Source organism: Palaemon carinicauda, chromosome 37 (genome assembly GCF_036898095.1).
Source record: "Palaemon carinicauda isolate YSFRI2023 chromosome 37, ASM3689809v2, whole genome shotgun sequence".
In the NCBI taxonomy this organism is placed as follows: domain Eukaryota; kingdom Metazoa; phylum Arthropoda; class Malacostraca; order Decapoda; family Palaemonidae; genus Palaemon; species Palaemon carinicauda.
This window is the reverse complement of record NC_090761.1, coordinates 63,700,061-63,723,643: the sequence shown is the minus strand read 5'-3', so window position 1 is coordinate 63,723,643 and position 23,583 is coordinate 63,700,061. Positions and strand designations below refer to the sequence as shown.

Below are 23,583 nucleotides of genomic sequence, written 5' to 3'. Positions count from 1 at the left end.
TTTAGATCAGGGGTCGGCAACCTTTTGAACACATTGTTCCACTTTATAATTATTACCATTTCTTTTTACTACCTTGCGTGCCAGTTGTTATTTTTTAGCACTAAATAAGAAAATTAAAAATTACAATTTTACAGTATTTAGTGATCATTTTAATCTTAATGTGTTTTCCTGAACATGCATAACATAAACTTAATAATTGTGTTGCATATAGGGGATTCATCATTATGAAGCTTCATCTGTGGTGGATAGTGTGGGAGGGTGGGCTGTGACACCCTAGCAGTACCAGCTGAACTCGGTTGAGTCCCTTGTTAGGCTGGGAGGAACGTAGAGTAGAGGTCCCCTTTTTGTTTTTGTTTCTTTGTTGATGTCGGCTACCCCCCAAAATTGGGGGAAGTGCCTTGGTATATGTATGTATGTATAGTATTCTTTGTAACAGAAATCTTATATTTTAAGTTTATACCTCTCGATATCAATGCAATTCTTGCCTTTGCTTTCCAAAGGCCAAAGTTAAAATTTCAGATGAATATTTAGACACCTTGAGTTTTAATCCTGCTGCGATGGGGCCTGAGGGTGTGCTTTATATAAGTTTGAATATATCTGCTCACACTGATATGTGGATCTTTATGATGGTAGCAAAGCAGAAGCTACTTTTTTTCATGCAGTTGAATTTATCAGGCAGTGATGGCTAGGACCTTAAAATGGAAGCTGCATGATCATATTTTTACTAGTTTCTAATATTTCTCGAAGATCTTAGAATTTAGTTGACTACGATGATGAGGCCTGAAAGTCACCAGACTACGTTTCTAACTGCTCAGTTTCCACCCACTCAAAGAGAGTCATATCTAAATCACTCCAATTAATGGTTTCTGGTCTGATTAAAAATGACAACACTGGGCCCATGTATTGGAAATCTTGAAATCTGATTGAGAACTCGGACACTAATTCTTGCTTGTACAACTGAAGGTCAGTATTGTTGAAGGATGAATTGCAGATAAGTTCTTTAGGTTTTTTAAATATTGGAAAGAACTAGTTTTGATATCTGCTGGGTAAACTTCAAGCTTTGCAACAATTGCTTTCCAAGTAACATACAAATCCATCAATGTTTTTCCTGCATTTATATGTTTGGTGATGTCTGATAAAAGCAAATTTCACAATCCAATCTGTCCTCCAGCTCATGACAGTCTTGGCCTTTTTCTGATAAGAAAATTTTGATTTCATTAAAGCATCCCACAAATCTCTCCAATACCTTTACATGGCATAACCACCTAACGCTATACTGAAATGGTATTTCTTTGTACACACTGTCCACTCTTAAAGGAAAATCGAAACTGTCTGTACGTAAGAGAAGAGTGTGCAATAAGAAAATTTACTACTTTTGTAGCAGTATTTATCACTCTGAGAACAGAGCTCGAGATCTTGGGACAAAAAATTTCTTGGTGAACTATGCAATGTAATTTCAGAATGGGATGCCCAATTTTATCCTCAGTCATTTTGTAAAGGCCTTTGTTTGTGGGTTGTTTGTTTGGTGGTTTGAAGCAAAGACTATATACTGAAGGAAGATAGGAAGGCTCAGGCTTTTAACACACAAATGAGTGTGCTATGAAAAGATGCCAGATACTCCCATGCAAAACGAATGGCTCCATTTGATGAGCGAGCAGCCAAACATTCAGAGCGGTAATGCTTACAGGTATATAGGATGGAATTCGATTGTAAATTTTGCGACATATTTGTACATAATTTGCATTACTATGTCAGTATATCTTACGCATATATTCATGATATTCTTAAATTTTAGGTAACTAAATTGCAAATTATTTTCTCGGTCTATTTTTTAGAAATTCAATAGCTATATCTCTTATGATTTAGTTAATTTTCTTGCAAATTTAAGTATTGTACAGTATATTAAAACCATTTTTAAATGTTCTATACAATACCACATTCGAATAAATTAAAACATACTGTATATCTGATTTGTTAAACTTAGCCACAAATGCTTATGTGTAGGCATACATTTAATTACAGTTTGTAGGCCACTGTAAGATGGAGAGATATTAGGTGTATAAAAACACAATTGTATTTTATTTTTTATTGAAATGGAAAAGCATGATGCACTCATGTATAGTTTAGTATTATAAACTAATAAATGTACAATCAAAAGGATCAAAATAACACAAAATTGTATCAAACACAAAAATAAACAAAAGGGGGTTGGAAATAGAAATAAGGTAGCATACAAGCCAACAAAAAATGAAAAACAAAAGAGATTTACTGTGGATGCCTTGCCTTAATCTTACATCCAATATCAGTGGGGCTTACTCATTAGCAGCACATACTGCATATATCATACTGTTTGTACTCACCATTCTTTGTCCTGTGAAATACCAAATGAGGATCGGTTTCTTTTTGTTTATAGCACACAAACACACTTGTGTGACTTCTTTACTGTCGGCGCCATGATTTCGTTTGAGTCAGCTGTCAAATTCTGAATATAAACAAACAGACGACAAACGAAGTATACCTACAACGCCATCTGAAATCGGAGCAACCAAACTATTGTGTTCACTTTGGAGTTGCCAGCTAGCGTATTAACATTCTATTTTGAGCCTTCCTATCTTCCTTCAGTATATAGTCTTTGGTGGTAGTGCTTTATTTTTAGCTGCGTTTTCTGTGGAGGATTGTTTCATAAAGTGGACCATTGTGCGAATAGTGTATAGCCTAATTATTTAAAGTGTGGATATTGAGTTTTTTGGTGCTAACCTTATAGACCTGAGCTGGTTGCATTGATGTTGATTTCATGGTTGAGGTTAGGCTGGGCTAGGTCTAATTGTGTTGTTGTTTGCTGTAGTGTTAGGCTACGTTTACACCAGGCGAATCGAATCAATTCAATTCATGGAGAATCATCCCAATTCATGATTCGCCACGTTAAATTCAATGGAATCGTTTACACTAAGCGAATCGAGTCAATTCAAATCATGGAGATTCATGGCGATTCAGAATCACTGATGCGCGTGGTCCCATTTTTTCATCAGTCAAGGCGAGTCAGGTCGAATTGCAAGACGGTAATTGGTATTCTGCTTCTTGAATGAGGGTCCCATCAACTCAACCAACATCTTGAATTGTTCTGTGGTCATCCTAAAGAAGTCATAAAACTTCTCCGGATTATTGACTAAATCTGGGAACAAATGTCCAAAGCTCCCAAATTCAGGTCTTCTGGAATTTATTGGATGCACCCATATTCATTGTCTCCGCCTCCGTCTACACTTTCTCAGCCACAGCAACAATGCTATTTCTGCAACAGCAAAGACGTCCATACCCCTCGAAGGCTGCCTTGGTACTGAATGATTTGTTAATCAGATTTAGTAGGTTGGAACTATACTGATTCAAAATGACTCGAGTCAAATGATTCTCCATGAATTGAATCAATTCGATTCGCTTGGTGTAAACGCAGCCTTAAGGTGTTAAGTGAACAGATTTTTTGTGATTTAGGTGACTTAGGCTTAACTGTATTATTGTGTTGAGATGGCGACTGGTAAAATTCCACTTCCACAATTTAGGAGAGATAAAAATTATTCTCTGTTTAAGAAAGAAGTAGAGGCTTGGCAAGTGGTAACAGATGTTAAAGAGGAGAAACGGGGTATTGTCTTGGCTTTGAGTTTGCCCGAGACTGATGATTTTAATTTGAGCGAGAAAGTTTTTGAGAATCTAAGCTTGGATACGCTAAAGGGTGTTGATGGTGTTAGGGATTTGATTACATTTCTAGATGAACAGTTTGGGAAGGATGAGTTGGAGGATAATTTGCAAAAGTTTGAAGATTTCGGGGACTATTGCAGAGGTTCTAGTGAGGATATTGGTCAATTTATCACTAATTTTGATCTCGAGTACAATCGAATTAAAACTGACACTCTTAAATTGCCATCTGAAATTCTTGCATTCAAATTGCTGAGGAAGGCAAGGTTGAATAAAGCAGAGAAATTGCTAGTCATCTCTGGTATGAATTATCAAGAGAAAAGCACATTGTATGAGCAGGCCAAGAGATCTCTAAAAAAATTCATAGGAGAGGGAATAGGCTTAGCCAGGATTCGGAGGTTATTAAGTTAGAACCGACCTATATAGCTTCTGAACAAAGGAATTTTAGACCATGGAATGATGACACAAAGACTGGGCGTGGCAGGGGTGTAAGTAGATACTCTGGTTTTGGCAAGCGTGGGGAGAAGCCTGTGAACCCAACTGGACCAGATGGTCGACCTTTAACTTGCAAAAGTTGCGGTTCTTTTAGACATTTTGTGAAACTGCCCAGATAGTTGGGAAAGATTAAACCGTGTACACATAACTAGTCAGGGTGAAGGGTCTGATGAAGTTATTAATGAGTGTGGAGTGGGTGCTAGTGCTGATGAGAGTATAGTGTTATTCGCGGGATTTGATAAATCCAAGATTGCAAGATTTGGGATTGAGGCAGGTAGCTGTGCTGTTTTAGACAGTGCATGTTCAAGTACCGTTTGTGGTAAAACATGGCTTCAGGGTTATTTGAGTACATTGAGTGAGGAGGATAGGTTGTTAGTCGAGACCACAGATAGTAATAGGGTGTTCAAATTTGGAGGGGGTACTCAGATGAAGTCTCTTGGGGAGTGTAGTCTACCGGCTTCCTTAGTTGGGAATAAGGTAACAATTAAAACTGACACAGTTGATTCTGACATTCCTTTGTTGCTATCAAGGCAGGCTATGAAAACTGCCAAGGTAAAGATGGATATCGAAAACGACTCTGCGGAGATTTTAGGCAAACCAATAGTTTTGAATATTACTTCTTGTGGACATTATTGTATTCCTCTTGATAATGATGTCAATGTTGAGTATGTAAACTCGGTAAAACTTGATGAGCTTTCAGATTCTGAAAGATTAAAGACCCTATTAAAGTTGCATAGACAGTTTGCTCACCCGAGGCAGAGCAAGCTGGAAGCTTTGTTGAGGGATGCGGGGATCTGGCGGGAACAGTATGCCCGTGATTTGGAGAGAATTGAGAATAACTGTGTTTTGTGGGTATTATTACAGTTTCAACCATTATGGGAAATCTATTATAATAATATATTTCCCGAGTAAAGCAAGTCTTTTGTAGTATTTCTGTATATTATCTGTCGCAAATGCCTAGTTCTTTATATATCGACGATCAAACTCACGCTACTCATGTCTTCCTCCCAGATTTTTTCTAATTCTGTTGTTATTGTTGATTGTGTCTTGTTTTTGCTCAAATGAGCCCTGTAACCACTATAATCCGCAGAGAAACTAGTCCACTATGAAGTCTTACACGTTTGGCCAATCACAGCGCCTATCCACTATGACGTCATACATGTTTGGCCAATCACAGCGCGACAATACATTATTTTACCCAGGCATTTCATTTCGTTCTTAGACATGGAGGCCAAAGCAAGCATGTCATCTCATGTTGCACAAGAAGTTGAAATTCCATCTTCTTGTCCTGACTGTTTCCTAACTTACAATGAATTTGTTGTAACTTATTCGGGGAATATTGAAAAACTAGTGGATTTGTGCCAGAGAGACAATTTAATTTTACAAAATAAAAATTGTCCTGCATGTCAAGGAACCTTCGCAACGGCTTCACGTTTTCCTCAAAGCAGCAGCACATCTTTATGAACCAACAGTTTAAGGTAAGCTTCATTAATTTATAGAGTATATTATAATGGTGATAGTATAATGATGTATACAGCAGTACAATCACTTTGGATTTGGTTTGATGGATGTGTTAGGTAGTGGCCGTAAGGGGGGGGGGGGGGGGTCGCAGGGGGGGCGGAGCCCCCCCCCCCCCCCCCCCCCGGTAGGCCTAGGTAGGGGTACAGGGCCCCTAGGCTAGGTTAGGTGGGTTTATTAGGTTCAGTAGTGCCCCGGTAGGGCTAGGTAGGGGTATGGGGGGAGGGGTGGTGGAAGGATAAGTATTCATTTATTGCAAATATCATTTGATGCCCCCCCCCCACCCAAAACCCCGGTTCCCACCTGGTGTCCCCCATAATTGTTGGGATGAAGTAGGGTCTTTCTGCATTCTGGAACAACTTGTTGTTTTAACTCCAATTACATAGTAAATCTCTAAATCGGATGGATTGCCGTCAAATTAAACGTTACATCCGTTGGAACTACACTTTTTAAACACAAGACTTACCCGGTAGTTATATATATAGCTTACGTCAACGGCAGAAAATTCGAAACTCGCGCCAACCGCCAGTTGGATAGCCAGGTGTACCACCCCTGCACCCTAGCGAGGTACCTGGGAACCATTCCAGTGACCCTCATATATTCCCTGCCGTCGCTAGCGGTGACACGTGAATTCTACTCCGTCATTACTGATCGTTTTTTTGGTGAAGTACAAATCTTTGGTTATTGACTCCCGCTTGTTTTTTATCTCGCTTTGGATATTTCTTGGTTTTGTTTGGATTAGATGATTTTTGACCTTTGCTTGTCTGAATTCTCTTAAAATTTTCAAAATGGCCACCCCCCCCCCCCCCCCCCCCCTATTACTTTTAGGTTATGCGTGACTAGTGGGTGTAAGACCCGTATGGATAAAGCCTCTCTTGACCCCCATTCTCTCTGTGTTGCATGTAGGGGTAAAGAGTGTGATTTAGGTGATCGCTGTGACGAATGTGTTTTGCTGTCAGAGCATGAATGGATTGATTTTGATAAATACAGGCGTAGTTCTTCTCGCTCTTCTAAAGATATTTCCTCCTCCCATGTCATTGATCCTATTCCTTCACCTGTAGTGGTAGATCCTGATCCCACTATTGCAATTGCTAATGAACCTTCACTAAAGGATATGTTAGTGGCGATTCAAGCTCTTGGCGCTAAAGTTGAATCTTTGGCTGCGGACAGGACACAGTTGATGTCCGATGTGCGTCTTTTGAAAGGTGAAGGTACAAGTGCAAGTGCAGTGGAGGGTGCGCCTGCTCGTGTCTGTCGTCCTCCTAGTCCTAGACCTCTTCCAAGCTCCCCAACCCCTGGGAGAAGGAATGTCGAAAGGCGAAAGGAGACGAGAGGCTTTAACAAACGAGCAGACGTCCCCTCGAACATACCTGTGGGCGCCTCCAAGGACGTTCGCCCTCACCATCGGAAAGGTGAGGTTAAGTGTTTTTCGTCGTCTTCGGATGACCCCTTACCTAAAAGAGGTTGGAAGCTCGCTTCCAGGCCTCTTAAGAGATCCTATGATACGGCCTATTGACGTCCTGCTAGTTCTAAGCCTGGATGCAGTCATTGGGATTCTCCAGAGCCTTTTGAAAGCCCCCCGACCAAACGTCCTTTTAGGACTCTGGACGTTTCCAAGGATCCTTCTGGGCACCCAGGTCCAGGCTTTACCTCATTCCAAGCTCCCAAGTAGCCTTCAGACTGGATTTCGCCTTCTAGGCGCTCTATTCCGTTTAGCGGTGAGGAGAACGTTATGCCCTCATCGCCGATTTCACAACGTTCGGATCCTGACTTTGTTTTTTTCAAGACATGCAAAGCAGGCTCTCTTCCTTTATGCAATCATACCAGCGCAGCGACAAATCTCGTATCAGCGATCGTGATCGGAGAAGTGAGTCAGGACATGTTTCAGAGCGGCCTCGTATTCGGGGTTCGAAGCTTCCTGCTAGCCGATTCGAACGGCCTTTAGGAAGCGATCGTGATCGTTGTCCTAAGTCCGCAGTCCACGGTTCTTTTATTGAACGTGATCGAGACTGTGTGCCTGTGCGTTCTTCTAAGAAAGACGTCGGACGTCCTGTTAAACAGGTTTTTGATCGCCCTTCGACTCAGGTATCTGAACTTCCTACTGAACAGGCTGCCGATCCTCAGGTTCAGACTGCCGAACGTCCTTGCAAACAGGCTACCGAACGTCCTTTTAAACAGGCTGCCAAACGTCCTATCCTTCAGGAAGTTTCCCTCTCTGCCAATTACTTTAGTGAGTGTCCTTCAGGTCGCATTTCTGGGATGGTTACAGTTGAACGAGTCGCTGAACAACGAGCGATTCGTAGTACCGATTGCTTGCCAGTAGTTGACGGCAAGCGTGTTTCTGAATATGATCCTGAAAGTCCTTTCCCTGGTCATATTTCGGATGTTAGTTTGGATTACGAGGAGGAACCTTATCCTTTTCAAGACATCGATGCGGTTCATGTACAGGAACTTCTCGTCTCTGATCGGGCTGATCGCGAGCGTTCCGTTGAGCTGCACGCGACTCTGCCGCCTGTTACTGTTCGCAATGAGCCTATTTCTGTTGCGGTTGGCACTCAGATTTTTTCTGATATTGATACCGCTCTTAACCCTACTGCTCCCGGAGGAACGTCGCTGGAGAAGGAAGTAGAAGCACAGCTTTCTCCTTTGGAGTTTGATGACGTTTCAGAAGACGAGGACTCTGTTTCTTTCCGTCATTCGGCTGATCTTAAAAAACTTATGAAAGTTTTTACGGAAGAGTTTTCGGACTTTTATGTGCCTATAGCTCCGCGCTCTCCTCCGTCTGAGTTTACTCTAGGCAAAGCCTCTAAGAAAGCCCATTTTACTAAGATGGTTCTGTCACGTTCGTCCAAGAGAGCTCTGAAATTAATGGGTGACTGGTTACAGTCTAAGAAGGCCTTAGGAAAGACGTCTTTTTCCTTTCCTCCAGCTAGACTGGCTTCGAGGTCGAGCATCTGGTACGAGACGGGAGAAGTTCTCGGCTTGGGGATTCCTGCTTCTGCCCAGGGAGATTTCTCAAGCCTCGTAGACGCTCCTCGTCGGTCGGCCATGAGGAAGACCAAAATTTTTTGGTCCACTTCAGAAATGGACCACCTTCTCAAAGGAATTTTTCGGGCCTTTGAAGTTTTTAACTTCCTAGACTGGACGCTGGGGGCCTTGGGTAAAAAAGTTGAGGCTTTTTAAGAGGGGGATACCTCTGCCCTGGTCCATTTGATGTCGTGCATGGACAAGGCCTTAAGGGATGGCGCTAATGAGCTTGCAGCTCTTTTTTTCCGCAGGCATCCTTAAGAAAAGAGACCAACTTTGCTCTTTTCTTTCGCCGGGGGTGACTCCCTTCCAGAAGTCCGAACTCTTATATGCTCCTCTTTCTCCATTACTGTTTCCGCAAGAACTTATCAGGGAGATCTCTGCAGCTTTAGCTCAGAAGGCCACTCAGGATCTTGTCTCCAAGTCCACTAGAAAGGCTTTACCTTCCTCTTTTGTCAGCCGCAAGTCTAAGGAAGATACTTTTCCTAAGTTTTCCCAGCCCTTTCGAGGAAGATCTTCTAGTAGGGGTAGCTCCAGACCTGATGCTAGAAGGAGTAAGAGAAGAGGTTTCAGGGCAGGGCGAAGCAGAGTCTGACTGCTTTCGCCTTCAGGCAGTGGGTGCCAGACTCCTCAAATTCTGGCAAGCGTGGGAGAAGAGAGGGGCAGACCAATGGTCTATTCAGATCTTGAGGGAGGGTTACAAGATCCCCTTTCAAGGGAGCCCTCCCCTGGTCTCAGTGCCCGTGGATCTCTCTCCCAGATACAGAGAGGAGGCAAAGAGACAAGCTCTTTCGAACCAAGTGTCTCTTATGTTAGAGAAGGGGACCATAGAGAAGGTTCAGGATATCCGTTCACCTGGTTTCTACAATCGGCTATTCCTGGTACCCAAGAACTCGGGGGGATGGCGTCCAGTTCTGGACGTAAGTGCACTGAACAGGTTCATCATCAAAACAAAGTTCACCATGGAGACTTCGAAGTCAGTGTTAGCAGCAGTAAGGAGGGACGACTGGATGGTCTCATTGGACCTTCGGGACGCCTACTTCCACATCCCCATCCATCCGAGCTTCAGACCCTACCTCAGGTTCGTTTTCATGGGAGACATTTTCCAATTCAGAGCCCTATGCTTCGGTCTTTGCACAGCGCCTCAGATCTTTACGAAGCTCATGCTGAATGTAGCAAAGATCTTACATTCAAGGGGCATAAGAGCCTCCCTGTATCTCGACGACTGGCTTCTCAGAGCGCACTCTTACGATCACTGCCTGAAGGATCTTCAGACAACCTTGGACCTTGCGGAAGAACTAGGTCTCCTGGTAAACAAGGAAAAGTCTCTCTTGGTTCCATCTCAAGAGATTCTATATTTGGGGATGACGATACGGAGTTAGATTTTTCGGGCTTTTCCGTCTCCCTCAAGGATAGAGCAAGCCAAGTTGAAACTGAGTTCGTTTCAAAGCAAGGAAGTTTGCTCGGCAAGGAAATGGATGAGTCTGATTGGAACCCTCTCCTCCTTGGAGCAGTTCATCCCACTGGGAAGGCTGAACCTTCGTCCTCTCCAGTTCCATCTCAACAGCCATTGGGACAAGGAGAGGGACTTAGAATCGATGTCCATTCCTATCACGAACCCCATCAAAGTCTGCCTTCGGTGGTGGGAGGAATCAGACAAGTTCCAGGAGGGTCTCGATTTGTCAATGAAAAGCCCAGATCTTGTGTTATGCTCCAACGCCTCGGACACGGGATGGGGAGCAACCCTAGACAAATTAGAAGTCTCGGGTCTTTGGACAGAACCCCAGAAATCTTTGCATATCAACCACAAGGAGTTATTGGCAGTTCTTTTAGCCCTCAGAGGTTTCGAGGCTTTAGTCACCAACAAAGTAGTTCAGGTCAATGCGGACAACACGACAGCATTGGCGTACATCTCGAAGCAAGGGGGAACGCACTCGATATCTCTGTACGAGACGTCAAGGAATCTCCTGATGTGGGCAAGAGAGAAACATTATTCTTCTCACGCGTTTCATTCAAGGGGAGAAAAACGTTATGGCAGACAGTCTCAGCAGACGGAATCAGATCCTTCCAACAGAGTGGACCCTCAACCTTCAGGTGTGCAAGAGCCTGTGGCGTCTTTGGGGTCGTCCTTGCATAGACCTCTTCGCAACCTCAAAGACGAAGAGGCTAGAGGCTTATTGCTCCCCTGTTCCAGATGCAGAAGCAGTCCATATAAACGCGTTTCTTTTGGACTGGTCCAATCTAGATCTCTATGCATTCCCTCCTTACAAGATCCTGTACAGGGTAATACAGAAATTTGTGACATCCAAAGGAACCAGGATGACCCTTGTGGCTCCCTATTGGCCATCAAGAGAATGGTTCACAGAGGTACTGGAATGGGTGATAGACACCCCAAGAATTCTAACTCTAAGAGCAGATCTTCTCAGACAACCCCACTTGGAAAGATTGCATCAAAATCTCCACGCTCTTCAGCTGACTGCCTTCAGACTATCGAGAGACTCGCTAGATCTAGAGGCTTTTCGAAGGAGGCAGCTCAGGCTATTGCGAGAGCAAGAAGGACTTCAACCATCAAGGTCTATCAATCTAAGTGGAAGGTTTTCAGAGAGTGGTGTAGAGTCAACTCTCTTTCCTCATCCAGTACCTCTGTAGCTCAAATTGCAGATTTCCTGCTTTATCTTCGAAGGAAATGCAATTTCTCCTCCTCTACTATCAAAGGCTATAGGAGTATGTTAGCTACTGTGTTTAGGCATAGAAGCCTTGACCTCTCTGGCAATAAGGATCTACAAGAGCTTCTCAAGTCTTTCGAGACTTCAAAATGTTGGAACCAAGATTCGCCAACCTGGAATCTGGATATTGTTTTGAAATTTCTCATGAGCGACAGGTTTGAGCCACTGGGTTCAACTGCCTTGAAAGACCTCACTATGAAGACTTTATTTTTGGTCAGTTTTGCGACGGCCAAAAGAGTGAGCGAGATTCATGCGTTTAGCAAAAACGTTGGATTTCGTAATGGCAAAGCTGTCTGTTCTTTGCAGTTAGGCTTTCTTGCCAAAAACGAACGCCCTTCTCAACCTTGGCCTAAAGCATTCGAGATTCCAAATCTTACGGATCTGGTTGGAGATGAGGTAGAAAGAGTCTTGTGCCCAGTTAGAGCTCTAAGATGCTACTTGGAGAGAACAAGAGATTTACGAGGCAAGTCTGAATCTTTGTGGTGTTCAGTCAAGAAGCCCTCTTTACAGATGTCTAAAAATGCCTTGTCTTATTTCGTCAGGCTTTTAATTAGGGAAGCTCATATTCATTGTAATGAATCAGACCTTGGGCTTTTAAAGGTCAAGTCGCATGAGGTCAGAGCGGTAGCAACGTCGGCTGCATTCAGGCAGAACAGATCTCTACAAAGCATAATGGACACGACCTTCTGGAGGAGCAAATCCGTGTTCGCGTCGTATTATTTGAAAGGTGTTCAGACTTGTTATGAGGACTGTTTCACTCTGGGTCCATTCGTAGCAGCGAGTGCAATAGTGGGTGAAGGATCCACCACTATGTTCCCATAATCCCAATAACCTTTTCTTCTCTTGGTACTTTTAATTGTTTTTATGGTTGTTTGTGGAGATTGTGTCAGTCTTCCACAATCATTGATTTTGTCAGGTGGTCATGTTTGTGCCCTGAGAGCACCCAGAATTGGTTATTGGAGGAGGTTCTGTCATGATGAGGTTTTGACACCGGTTTGACAGTCCCTTCGAGATCTTCAGCCCCCTGGGAGGATCGCTGGGTCTCATAAGGCTAGCAGACATAATGAGGCAGAGTATCATTGAAGTCAGCTTCCTTATCAGGTACGAACCCTTAAGTTTTGTTTTAATTAACTCTTAAGTAGAATTCCAGATATGCTAGCTGTCTCTAACCCTCCACCAAAGGTGTTAATCAGCTATATATATAACTACCGGGTAAGTCTTGTGTTTAAAAATGATATTTTCATTAATAAAATAAATTTTTGAACATACCCGGTAGTTATATATAATTTTAGTCCCACCCTCCTCCCCTCTAGAGACTAGAGGCATGGAATATATGAGGGTCACTGGAATGGTTCCCAGGTACCTCGCTAGGGTGCAGGGGTGGTACACCTGGCTATCCAACTGGCGGTTGGCGCGAGTTTCGAATTTTCTGCCGTTGACGTCGGGGACGTAAGCTATATATATAACTATCGGGTAAGTATGTTCAAAAATTTATTTTATTAATGAAAATATCATATTTCTGATGCAACAAATATATGTTTATTCCAGTTTCCCTATAATGGTTGAAACTGTAATTTTACCGTTTTGTGTAAGCAATTTAAGAGAACTCCACCGAGACCAGTGGTTGCTTTGCCCATGGCAAAAAAATTTAATCAGGTTGTTTGCCTTGGATTTGAAACATTGGCTGGAGGGAAAATGGATTCTTTATCTTATAGATATGTGGTCTCGATACACACAGTCAGCTTTCATAGATAGGAAGAAAACCACTAATGTGATTGATCAGATAATGAAACTTTGGGTGGGAACTTTTGGGGTTATGGAGGGTGTATTGCATGATAATGGTGGGGAATTCAGTTCAGATGAGATGAGGGATGTAGCTTCAGTTTTAGATGTAAGGATTAACGCAACAGCTGCGGAAAGTCCGTTTCAGAATGGGTTGTGTGAGCGAATACATGCAGTTACTGACATGATGCTTGTTAAATTAAAAGTTCAATATCCTCGAACTCCTATAGATGTGTTGTTGAAGTGGTCAAATATGGCAAGAAATTCCCTCCAGATGTGAAATGGCTTTAGCAGTCACCAGTTGGTTTTTGGGGAAAACCCTAACCTTCCAAACATTATGACTGATAAGGTTCCTGCATTAGAGGGCAAGACCACCAGTGAGGTTTTTGCAAGGCATCTTAGTGCTCTACATTCATCTAGGCAGGCCTTTATACAGACAGAAGCCGAGGAGAGAGTGAGGAGGGCTCTGAGGAGTAAGGTTAGGGTGGCAGAGCAAATTTTCCAGCCTGGTGATTGTGTGTTTTATAAACGGGAGGGTCATGATCGTTGGCTTGGGCCTGGGAAGGTGATTTGTCAGAATGGTAGGTTGATCTTTGTAAGGCATGGGGGTGCAATTGTCAGAGTATCACCAAATAGACTTATTAAGCAGGGGTTGGAGTTCAGTGTGGAATTTAAATCTGATGGTGCTGGGAACTTAAGTAATAAAGATGGGGAGTTAGATGGTGATGTTGATGTGGAGTGGGACTTGACATAGTCTGCTCAGTCAGATTTGAGGGAAGCCGATACTACTGATAATGGGGTTGAAAGCAGAGAGGTGCAGTCAGAGGTACCAGTTGGAGCAGAAAACGAAAGTGAGAATCGTTCAGTTCCTAAGATTAGACTTCGAAGGCAAGAGAATGATTGTTGAAAAATATATGCTACAACTCTTACTAAAGCCAAACAGAACACGTCGGAGTGTCAGGAAGAAAAGCAAGCAGAGTTGAAAAGACTACCTGACTTTGGCACTTATGAGGAGGTACCTTTTTGGGGTCAGAAGTGTATTTCAACCAGGTGGATTCTGACTAGGAAGGATTCTGGGATAAAAGCACGTTTGGTGGCGAGGGGTTTTGAGGAAGAAAGTACTTTTCAGAGCGATTCCCCAACAGTGGGTAAGAGTGCCATCAGATTATTTTTGACAGTGGTAGCTAGTTTGGGGTGGGAAATAAGAACTACGGATATTAAATCCGCTTTTCTTCAGGGAAGGGACCTCGAGAGGGATGTATACATTCATCCTCCTTGTGAGGTGAGAGTGGAGGGTGTGGTGTGGAAACTAAAAAAGTGCCTCTATGGTTTGGGAGATGCTTCCAGACAATTTTATTTGAGTGTTAGGGAGGAGATGCAAAGATTAGGATGTCAACAGTGTGTTATTGAGCCAAGTTTATTTTACAAATTGTCTGGAAAGGGAAAACTTGAAGGCATTTTGGTTACTCACATAGATGACTTTTTGCATGCGGGTACGAGTGTTTTTAGGGAGGAAGTTATGGAACCATTGAGAGAGAGGTTTCTTGCCGGTAGGGTTGAGGGAGGTAATTTTTCTTATGTGGGTTTTAGAATAGTGCAAAGTAAACAGGGTATTTTGTTTGATCAAAGTAGTTATGTTGATAGTGTGGAGATGGAAGGATTAGATCAAGAAAGGCTTTCGCAAAGGGGTGCGGAACTTTCAGCACTTGAGAAGACAAGTTATCGGTCTATTGTAGGTGCAATCAATTGGATTGTGTTGGGTTCAAGACCTGATATGGCTTTCGATATGGTGTAGCTTTCAACTAGAGTAAATCATGCAACCGTGGAGGATTTAGTTAAGGCTAGAAATGTTTTGAGAAGACTACAAGAGAGTGAGTCTTATATTCTGTTCCCATGCATAGATAATCCTTGGTCTTTGTATGTTTTTACTGATGCATCATTGGCTAATTTACCTGATGGGGTTAGTAGTTCTTTGGGTATTGTTATTTTTATTACTGATGGGAATAGATCAAGCCCTCTTACCTGGCATGCAAATAAGATAAAGAGGGTAGTTAGATCGACCTTGGCGGTTGAGACTTTAGCATTGTTGGAAGGATTGGAGGAGGCACTTTATCTTAGATCAATGTTGATGAAAATTGACACCAGTGCTGTAGTTCCTGTTGTCGGTTATGTGGATAATAAGAGTTTGGTGGAGGCTATTTATTCTACTAAACTGCTAAGTGATAGAAGATTGAGAATTGATCTTGGGGCAATAAAGGAGATGTTAAAAAATGACGTAAAACAAGTCAAATGGTTACCAGGATGATAGAAGATTGAGAATTGATCTTGGGGCAATAAAGGAGATGTTAAAAAATGACGTAAAACAAGTCAAATGGTTACCAGGATAATCCCAGCTTGCTAATTGCCTGACAAAAAGGGGGGTATCAGGTGATCAGTTGCTTACTGTATTTCGTACCGGTCGTTTTGGGAATATTGAGATCTAAATGTTGTTGCTTGGTTGAGTGTTGTCTTGTTGGTGTGTTCACTCACAGATTTTATGATTGATGGATCTTTATTTTAGATGTCTTGTGTGAACAAGAAAGTCTAGGTTTTAAACGTGGCTGATTTTGTCTTGAAATTTTATGGAATTGTAGTTATAAAGGTTTTGGTTTTAGATATTGCTAGTTTTGAGTGACCTTTTTAATATGGCATTGTATGTTTTATTGGAAGAAAAGAAAAGAGAGAGGGGAATGTTTGTGGGTTGTTTGTTTGGTGGTTTGAAGTGTCGGTCGTGTGTGGTGGTGGTGGAGAGGTGAGGCCGGGGGTTGGAGAGCAGGTGGTCACTCATTAGCGTGGATCAAGGTGTCACAGTGGGAGCGCTCCCGGGACAGGTCGACCAGCAATATACTGTGAGTATACCCTCAATCAGCCTTGTCAGTAGGACTTCAAAAATTCAATGTTGGAGCAAATGTTTTCATGTTGACCAGGCTGACATGAGTCTTTTTATAGTTTATATATGGCACATCCGTTTTTGACGTTGTTAATAGTTTATATAGGACATATCTGTTTTGATGTTGTTACTGTTTTTAGAATGATTAATTGTTAATTTATTCTCATCATTTATTTATTTCCTTTCCTCACTCGGCTATTTTTCCCTGTTGGGGCCCTTGGGCTTATAGCATCTTGCTTTTCCAACTAGGATTGTAGCTTGGCTAGTAATAATAATAATAATAATAATAATAATAATAATAATAATAATAATGATAATTACAGTGGAACCTCTACACACGAACTTATCTACATCCGAATTTTCCAACATCTAAAGTAAAATTCGAGCAATTTTTCGACTCTACACCCAAATTTTATTTCGACACGAAGTTAGCAATTTTCGTCGTACCGGTTATATCCGAATTTTTCGACACGCGAAGTACAATTCGAACACGTTCCTACTCTACACCCGAATTTTTTTTTGACACCCGAAGCAAACAATACCCGTACGCGTAGATGGTACTCATAGCGCCGGATGTATTTTTTATTTCCGCCGATAGAAGGCAGCACTTCGACCTCGGAGGGACCCTCAATTAGCGTGGCTTGGGTCATTCCTCTATTCTCGTCGGCTTCGTGTGGTTGTGCCCTGTGCGTTCTGCTATTAACTGTATTTTAATCGTGATTTTTTACGTACATCCTTTTACGGTTATTTACGTAAAGCATGGGTCCTAAAAGGCTTAGTCTCGCAAGTGGTAGTGGTAGTGGTGAGAAAAGGAAGAAGGAAATGCTTTCTTTAGAAGTAAAGCAAGAAATTATTGAAAAGCATGAGCGTGGCGTCTGCGTGAGTGAACTTGCAGAAGAATATGGCCGAAATATGTCGACGATCTCGACAATCTTAAAACAGAAAGAAGCCATTAAAGCAGTGAAACCTTCTAAGGGGATCACCATCATTTCAAAACGTCGTAGCCCTGTCATAGAAGAGATGGAACGACTTCTGCTAATCTGGATCAAGGACAGAGAGATTGTTGGCGACACCATCACCGAAACTATCATCTGCGAGAAGGCGCACGCCATCTTCACTGACTTGAAGGAGGCGAGCTCTGGGGGTGATGCTGGGGAGAGTTCAACCAAACCTTCCTCAGACGATTTCAAGGCATCTCGTGGCTGGTTTGAAAAATTTAAGAAACGGTCCGGGATTCATTCAGTTGTTCGCCACGGAGAGGCTGCTAGTGCGGACACAAAGGCTGCAGCTGACTTTGTGAAGAGCTTTGAAAGGACCGTGCAGGAAGAAGGCTACGTAGAGCAGCAGGTGTTCAATTGTGATGAAACCGGGCTGTTTTGGAAGAAGATGCCCAGTCGAACCTACATCACCGCCAGAGAGAAGAAATTGCCTGGGCATAAGCCAATGAAGGATCAGTTGACTCTTGCCCTATGTGCCAACGCTAGCGGGGACTTTAAAGTCAAGCCCTTATTGGTTTACCATTCGAAGAACCCTAGGGCCTTTAAGGCACAGAATGTGGATAAGGACCAGCTTCATGTTTTCTGGCGATCCAACTCGAAGGCCTGGGTCACTAGGCAGTCCCTTGTCCAATGGGTTAACCAAGTTTCCGGTCCTTCTGTGAAGAAGTATCTTCATGAGCAGAAATTGCCTTTGAAGTGCCTGCTATGCCTTGACAATGCACCCGCTCCCCCCCCCCCCCCCCCCCCCCCCCCCCGGACTTGAAGATGATTTCTTCGAAGAATTCAAGTTCATAAAGGTGCTGTATCTTCCACCGAATACCACCTCTATCCTCCAGCCCCTGGACCAGCAAGTCATCTTGAACTTCAAGAAGCTCTACACCAAGCGCCTATTCAAGCAGTGCTTTAATGTCACGCAAAGCACAAACTTAACTTTGCGTGAATTTTGGAAAAGCCACTTTAACATCGTGCACTGCTTGAAGATCATAGATCAGGCTTGGGTGGGATTAACTCGACGAACCCTCAATTCTGCCTGGAAGAAGCTTTGGCCTGATGCAGTTTCTCCCCGAGATTTCGAGGGTTTTTGACCCTGAACCTGATCCCGTGGTGGGTACAGCGGAAGACGTAGAGGAAATAGTCTCCCTTGGCAAGTCCATGGGTCTGGAGGTCTACGCAGATGACATCACGGAACTCGTCGCCGAACATCACGACGAACTTACTACAGAGGAGCTCAAGGAACTCCATGCTATGTCTGAGCACATGAGTGATGACGAGGAAGGGATCAAGGAGGTAGAACATGTGTTAGATTCGGAGCAAATAAGAGATGTTAGGAAAATATCAAGACGTGGTCGACTTCATCGACAAATACCATCCAAAAAAATTGCAGGTTTGTCGTGTAGTTGCGCAGTTCGATGATGTTTGCCTAACTCATTTTCGAAACATTCTGAAAAGCTGTACCAAGCAACTTTCTATCAATAGCTTCTTTAAAAAAAATACGAAGCAAACTCGTGATGAAGAGGAAGGAAGTGGTTCAAAGAAAATGGCAAAGAGTGAAGAGAAAAAAATTCAATCAATTTTAAGTGTAGAGAGTGAAAGTGATTAAAATTAATTATAAAAAAGAAAAAATAAAATGTAAAAAAAATATAAAATATAAAAATAAAAAGAAATAAATAAGCTAAGTTAGGTTAAAGTTCACTTAGTGTAAGTTAGAATAAGTTACGGTAGTGTACGTTTATCGTAGTCACCCTCTCTACCTCCTCGCCGCCCGTCCGTCTCCTCTCTGCGTAGCAAGACCGACACCTGCGCTGGACTTTCTAAGGTAAAGTGACGCTAAAAACCTGTTTCTTATTTATTATTTCTTGATAATTATTCTTTTTTACATGTCTATTATCTAATTTAGAGTGCATATTGTCATGTGTAATTATGTGTAGTAATTTATTAAGGAGTTATCATAGGTTTTTGGGCTCAACCACAGATTAATCCTATTTCAATATATTCTTATGGGAAAATTCGTTTCTACATCCAAACATTTTCGACACCCGAAGTCAGTTGTGGAACGGATTAAATTCGTATGTAGAGGTACCACTGTATATTAATAATAATAATAATAATACATAACAGGAGCACCATCTGTTGTAATTGTAAGATCTTTCCCATGTCTACACCTATGTTTTCAAAATGGTTACAGAAACCTTCAGTATGTCTTGTCTCTCGGTGGTGCCATGCATAGATTTTAGACAGCTCAGCTCCTAGTGTACCTCTGTGTCACTATACCTGGCAAAGACAGCCAAGCAGGGAATACCATTGATATCCAGGCTTTCATCCAGGGTCACACTGAGCACAGGTGTACTTGTTAAAGTAACCGTTTGCTGCTGACTTACATTATTGTCAATTTCGAAAATACATCTCTCGCGGTTCTAGCTGAGACAGGCATGTCTTTTATCCTTAAGAATAACGTATTTGTTTCTCTTAGTCTCAGCGTTATCAGAACTAGTATTGAAAGCCTGCTTATGTTTTTTTGCAAATTGTGGCTTAATACACGATGTGTGACATACGACATTCCCGAGGCAGAGAGCTCAGACAGTACGACAATTTTGCTGAATAAATTCAAAGTCATTTGTCCATGATTACTGAAATAGGCAGACATCAAGCTTGAGTTTTTTTTTTTTTTTGCAGTAGCCATAGTGACAATTAATTAGAAAGAATATTACGTACTGCGACTAAAGACTCACTGAAACAACAGGGACCACACTCAGGTATCGTAATTAACATCTCAAGGAAATATAAATGGGACCATACTCAAGTACCCAATAAGACCTGATCGGGAAAATTACTTGATCCAGGATTATGGCATCCAATATCGTAATTGTGCTGACTGGCACATATAATGGGGAAGGAAATGTAGTCAGATACATATATATATATATATATACTGTATATATATATATATATATATATATATATATATATATATATATATATATATATATATATATATATATATATATATATAGCTGGTAATTCAAATTCTAAAGTAAAGCATAAAGATACAATTAATGATGCACAATACTCTCTCTCTCTCTCTCTGGGTATCTTTTTAGATTTTTTCTTTGCTCCTTCAAATCAAATGACGTGCCATAGACTAGCACTACGCGTGCCATAGGTTGCCGACCCCTGTATTAGATGCTCAATATTAATAATAAAGGAAGTTTCTATTAGATTTATTCTCACAGACCACGAGTTATAATTCTGCCATTTGTATGTTTATTTTGCACAAGTTGCTTCGAATATCTCAAATTATTTAAAATACTACTTTAAATGTGCAGTAGAAATTTTTATTTAACGTCATCTTGCAAGGCTGAACAAATTTAGCTTTGAAATTCCTACTAGCACATCTTGTAAGAGGAAGATAATTACGACTGGTATAAATCCTATAAGCCTGATTTTTATATAATTTTCTCAGATTTAATACTTGAAAGAGGAAAGTAATTACAACATATTAAATCTTATAGTCTACATTGAAAGACCTGATGTCTTTATTCATTTTCTCATGTTTAATACATGTAAGAAGAAAGTGATTATCACATGCAAATCTTATAGCATAAATTAAAAGACCAGATCTTTTTATTTCCTCAGATTTAATATTTATAAAAGGAAAGTTTTTACAAAGTTTAAATTAGTCTAGATTGGAAGACCTTATTTCTTTTTTTTTCTTTTTTTCTCAGACTGAATATTTGAAAACCAAACTACAAACTTACACCAAACTCATGGTCGTTCGCCACCCCTTCCATAGACTCGCCTCTGCCTACAGAGACAAAATCAAAGGCGACATTGGCATGGCATTCGCACAAAAGGAGGTTCTCCCTTACGTCAAGAAACGGAGATATGGAGCAAATCTAACCAACATCGAGTGGACTGAATTTGTAGATTTCCTCACGTTTGGGAAAGGACAAACCAGCGAAGACCACTGGAGGTCTTACACTTCTCTGTGTCATCCTTGCGCTATTAACTACGACGTCGTAGCCAAATTCGAGACCCTCGAAGAAGATTCAGAAAGGTTCTTGAGACTCATAAATGCTCCAGAAGATCTGCATTTTCCAAATACTTCGAGAACTGCCAGGAGGATTGACAGCACCTTATGGGAGGATTACCAGAAACAGCTTACTAAGAGGCAGGTTGATGCTTTGTATAAGGCGTATCAAAAAGATTTCCAGATGTTTGAATATGATTAGCAAACAAAAAAAAAGTACTTAGTTTTTAGTTTTGAGATGTAAACATATATTTTTTATCTAATCTCTCATTGTAAAAGCAATTTTGTTCCGTAACCGAAATACAAACCACGCTATTTACATTGGGTTTACCTTTTAGCGCAGCTGAAATGGCGAGCCATTAGAATTTAACGAGGGTGTATTACCCCCGCGCTAGTTAGCGGGGGGTAGGGGAGTGGTAGCTAGCTACCCCTCCCCCCCCCCTTCACACACAGATGAATGCTCACTTTCACTTTTGGCTCAGACTGTGACAGACGTCTCTGTCTTGGTCCTCTCTTGGCAGCCATTGTTTGTTTTGTCTTTACTTAATTGCTTACTTTTCTTTTACTCAGTATATATGTAAACATGTTTTCATGTTTGTATATAGATTTGAGTATAGAAATCAGTAAGTTTCCTTTTCAGATTTGTGTGTGTAGTGTACGATATCTACGTGGTGTCCTCGGCAGTTTGGCCACCACGGCGTATTTTATGGGTGGCGATCGAGTTTGACTTCGGTCTTTCTCTCTCTCTCTCTCTTGAGGTCGTTCACCCTTTTACTGCGTGTTACTACGCCCTTGTAGCTTCCTTTCCGTGTGGGGGGGTTGCTACGCCGTACGTTTGTCTCGATTAGTTTATGAATCTAATTGTAGTTGTTTTTTTCAGCTTGTAGAACGATTCCTTTCGGGGTTTTCGTTCTTTCTTTAGTGTTCATTCATTTTTAAATTACATAATTACATAGTTACATAATTATAATTGTTATAATTCTGTTTTGGTTACAGCTATCCTTCCATTAGTGTAAGTGGTTGTGAGGGCACGTGCCTGTTGTGTAATTCTTGTTTCCTTTCCCTCGGGATTCCTCTTCGGAGCCTTTCCGGGGGAATGAATGTGTACTAATGATTTTTGTTTTATTTTTTTCCAGTTACCGATCTAGTTCGTTTCTGTAATATGGCAACGGTGTGAGCTGTCTTGTTGAGGCCTGGGGATTCGGCTGTTGCTGCCTCCCCCCTTGTATTTTCGTCAGGGGCGTGTCTCCTTCGACTGGAAGTACTCCCGTGACGACGGACAGCTCTCCAGTTCATTTTAGAACTCTCTGGAGGCTTGCCTCCTTGGGCGGGTAACTTTCCTTCCGAGGGAAGTTTTTCCTGTCCAGGCTTGAGTTTTTCCCCTTTTGGGGGGTTCTTCTCTTGCCTTTTTTTTTCGTGCGACTATGCTCTCGGTGCTGAGCGGTCACACCTGCAGTTTCGCTCAATGGGCTGGGCAACTGCAGGAGCTCCTCTTCGGAGGATTGCTCCTTTTAGGTCACTGGCTGACCAGTCTCTTCTACTAAGTGTTTCTCTTTCGTTCGCGAGAGAGTACACTCATAGAGACTCCTCTTCGGAGGATTCTTCTGCTGCTGTTGCTGTTGGCCTCCCTCGCCGTAAGGCCCACCGTCCGCCTCGTCGTAAGGGCCTCTCATCTCCCTATAAGGGTGCTAAGAGGCGCCTTTTTGAATCTCCTTTTGCAGCCTACAAATCCTTTTTCTTTGATCTTCCGCCTTGGTGCAGATGGACAGCAGTCTGATCTCGTCTTCCGACGGGCAACGGTCTTCCTGACGGACAACGGTCTTCCGACGGACATCAGTCTCCCGGCGGACAGACAACGGTCTTCCGACGGACATCAGTCTCCCGACGGACAACGATCCCTTCGGGGCAAAGGGTTGCCTCCCACGGGGGTTCTTCCCTTGCGTGTCAGGGTTCCCCTGCGTGCCCTTCTGCTATGTTCTCTCCTGCTCCTGCTCAGTGTTAGCGCACAGGCGCTCTCCTGCTCATCAGCGCTCTCCTGTTCGTCAGCGCTCTCATGATGATCATCCCTGCTGTTCCTGTTGGTTCCTGTTCCGCGCCCTGTGCGCCCACGTTCGCCCTCGGGATCTAGAACTTCGGTTCAGGTCTGGGTCAAGGACTCTTCTTCTATGCGCAGGCTTCCATGCGTTGCCTTCTGCTTGTTAGCGATCATCAGCTCGCCAGCAATCATCAGCTCGCCAGCGATCACCTGTCTCTCGGCGATCTCCGGATCGCCCGCTTGTGTTACAGCCGGCATGCCAACGTTCTCCAACACTTCTGAAGGAACATGGTTCGCCAGCTATCGCCCACCTGCAGATGCTGCTCGCCATCGCGCGATTGCCCACCTGCGGATGCTGC

The 23,583-nt window shown here is 42.5% G+C and overlaps 1 protein-coding gene across 1 annotated transcript in view; it reads left to right on the top strand.

The window, feature by feature from the left end:
* LOC137629341 (carbohydrate sulfotransferase 11-like) overlaps nucleotides 1–21,602 on the top strand; it is a 24,581-nt gene extending 2,979 nt beyond the window's left edge. The window contains exon 4 of the mRNA XM_068360597.1: nucleotides 20,885–21,602. Within this exon, the coding sequence (XP_068216698.1) occupies nucleotides 20,885–21,391 (507 nt within the window). The 3' untranslated portion in view covers nucleotides 21,392–21,602. The remainder of the gene's footprint in view (nucleotides 1–20,884) is intronic.
* The last annotated feature ends 1,981 nt before the right edge of the window (nucleotides 21,603–23,583 follow it).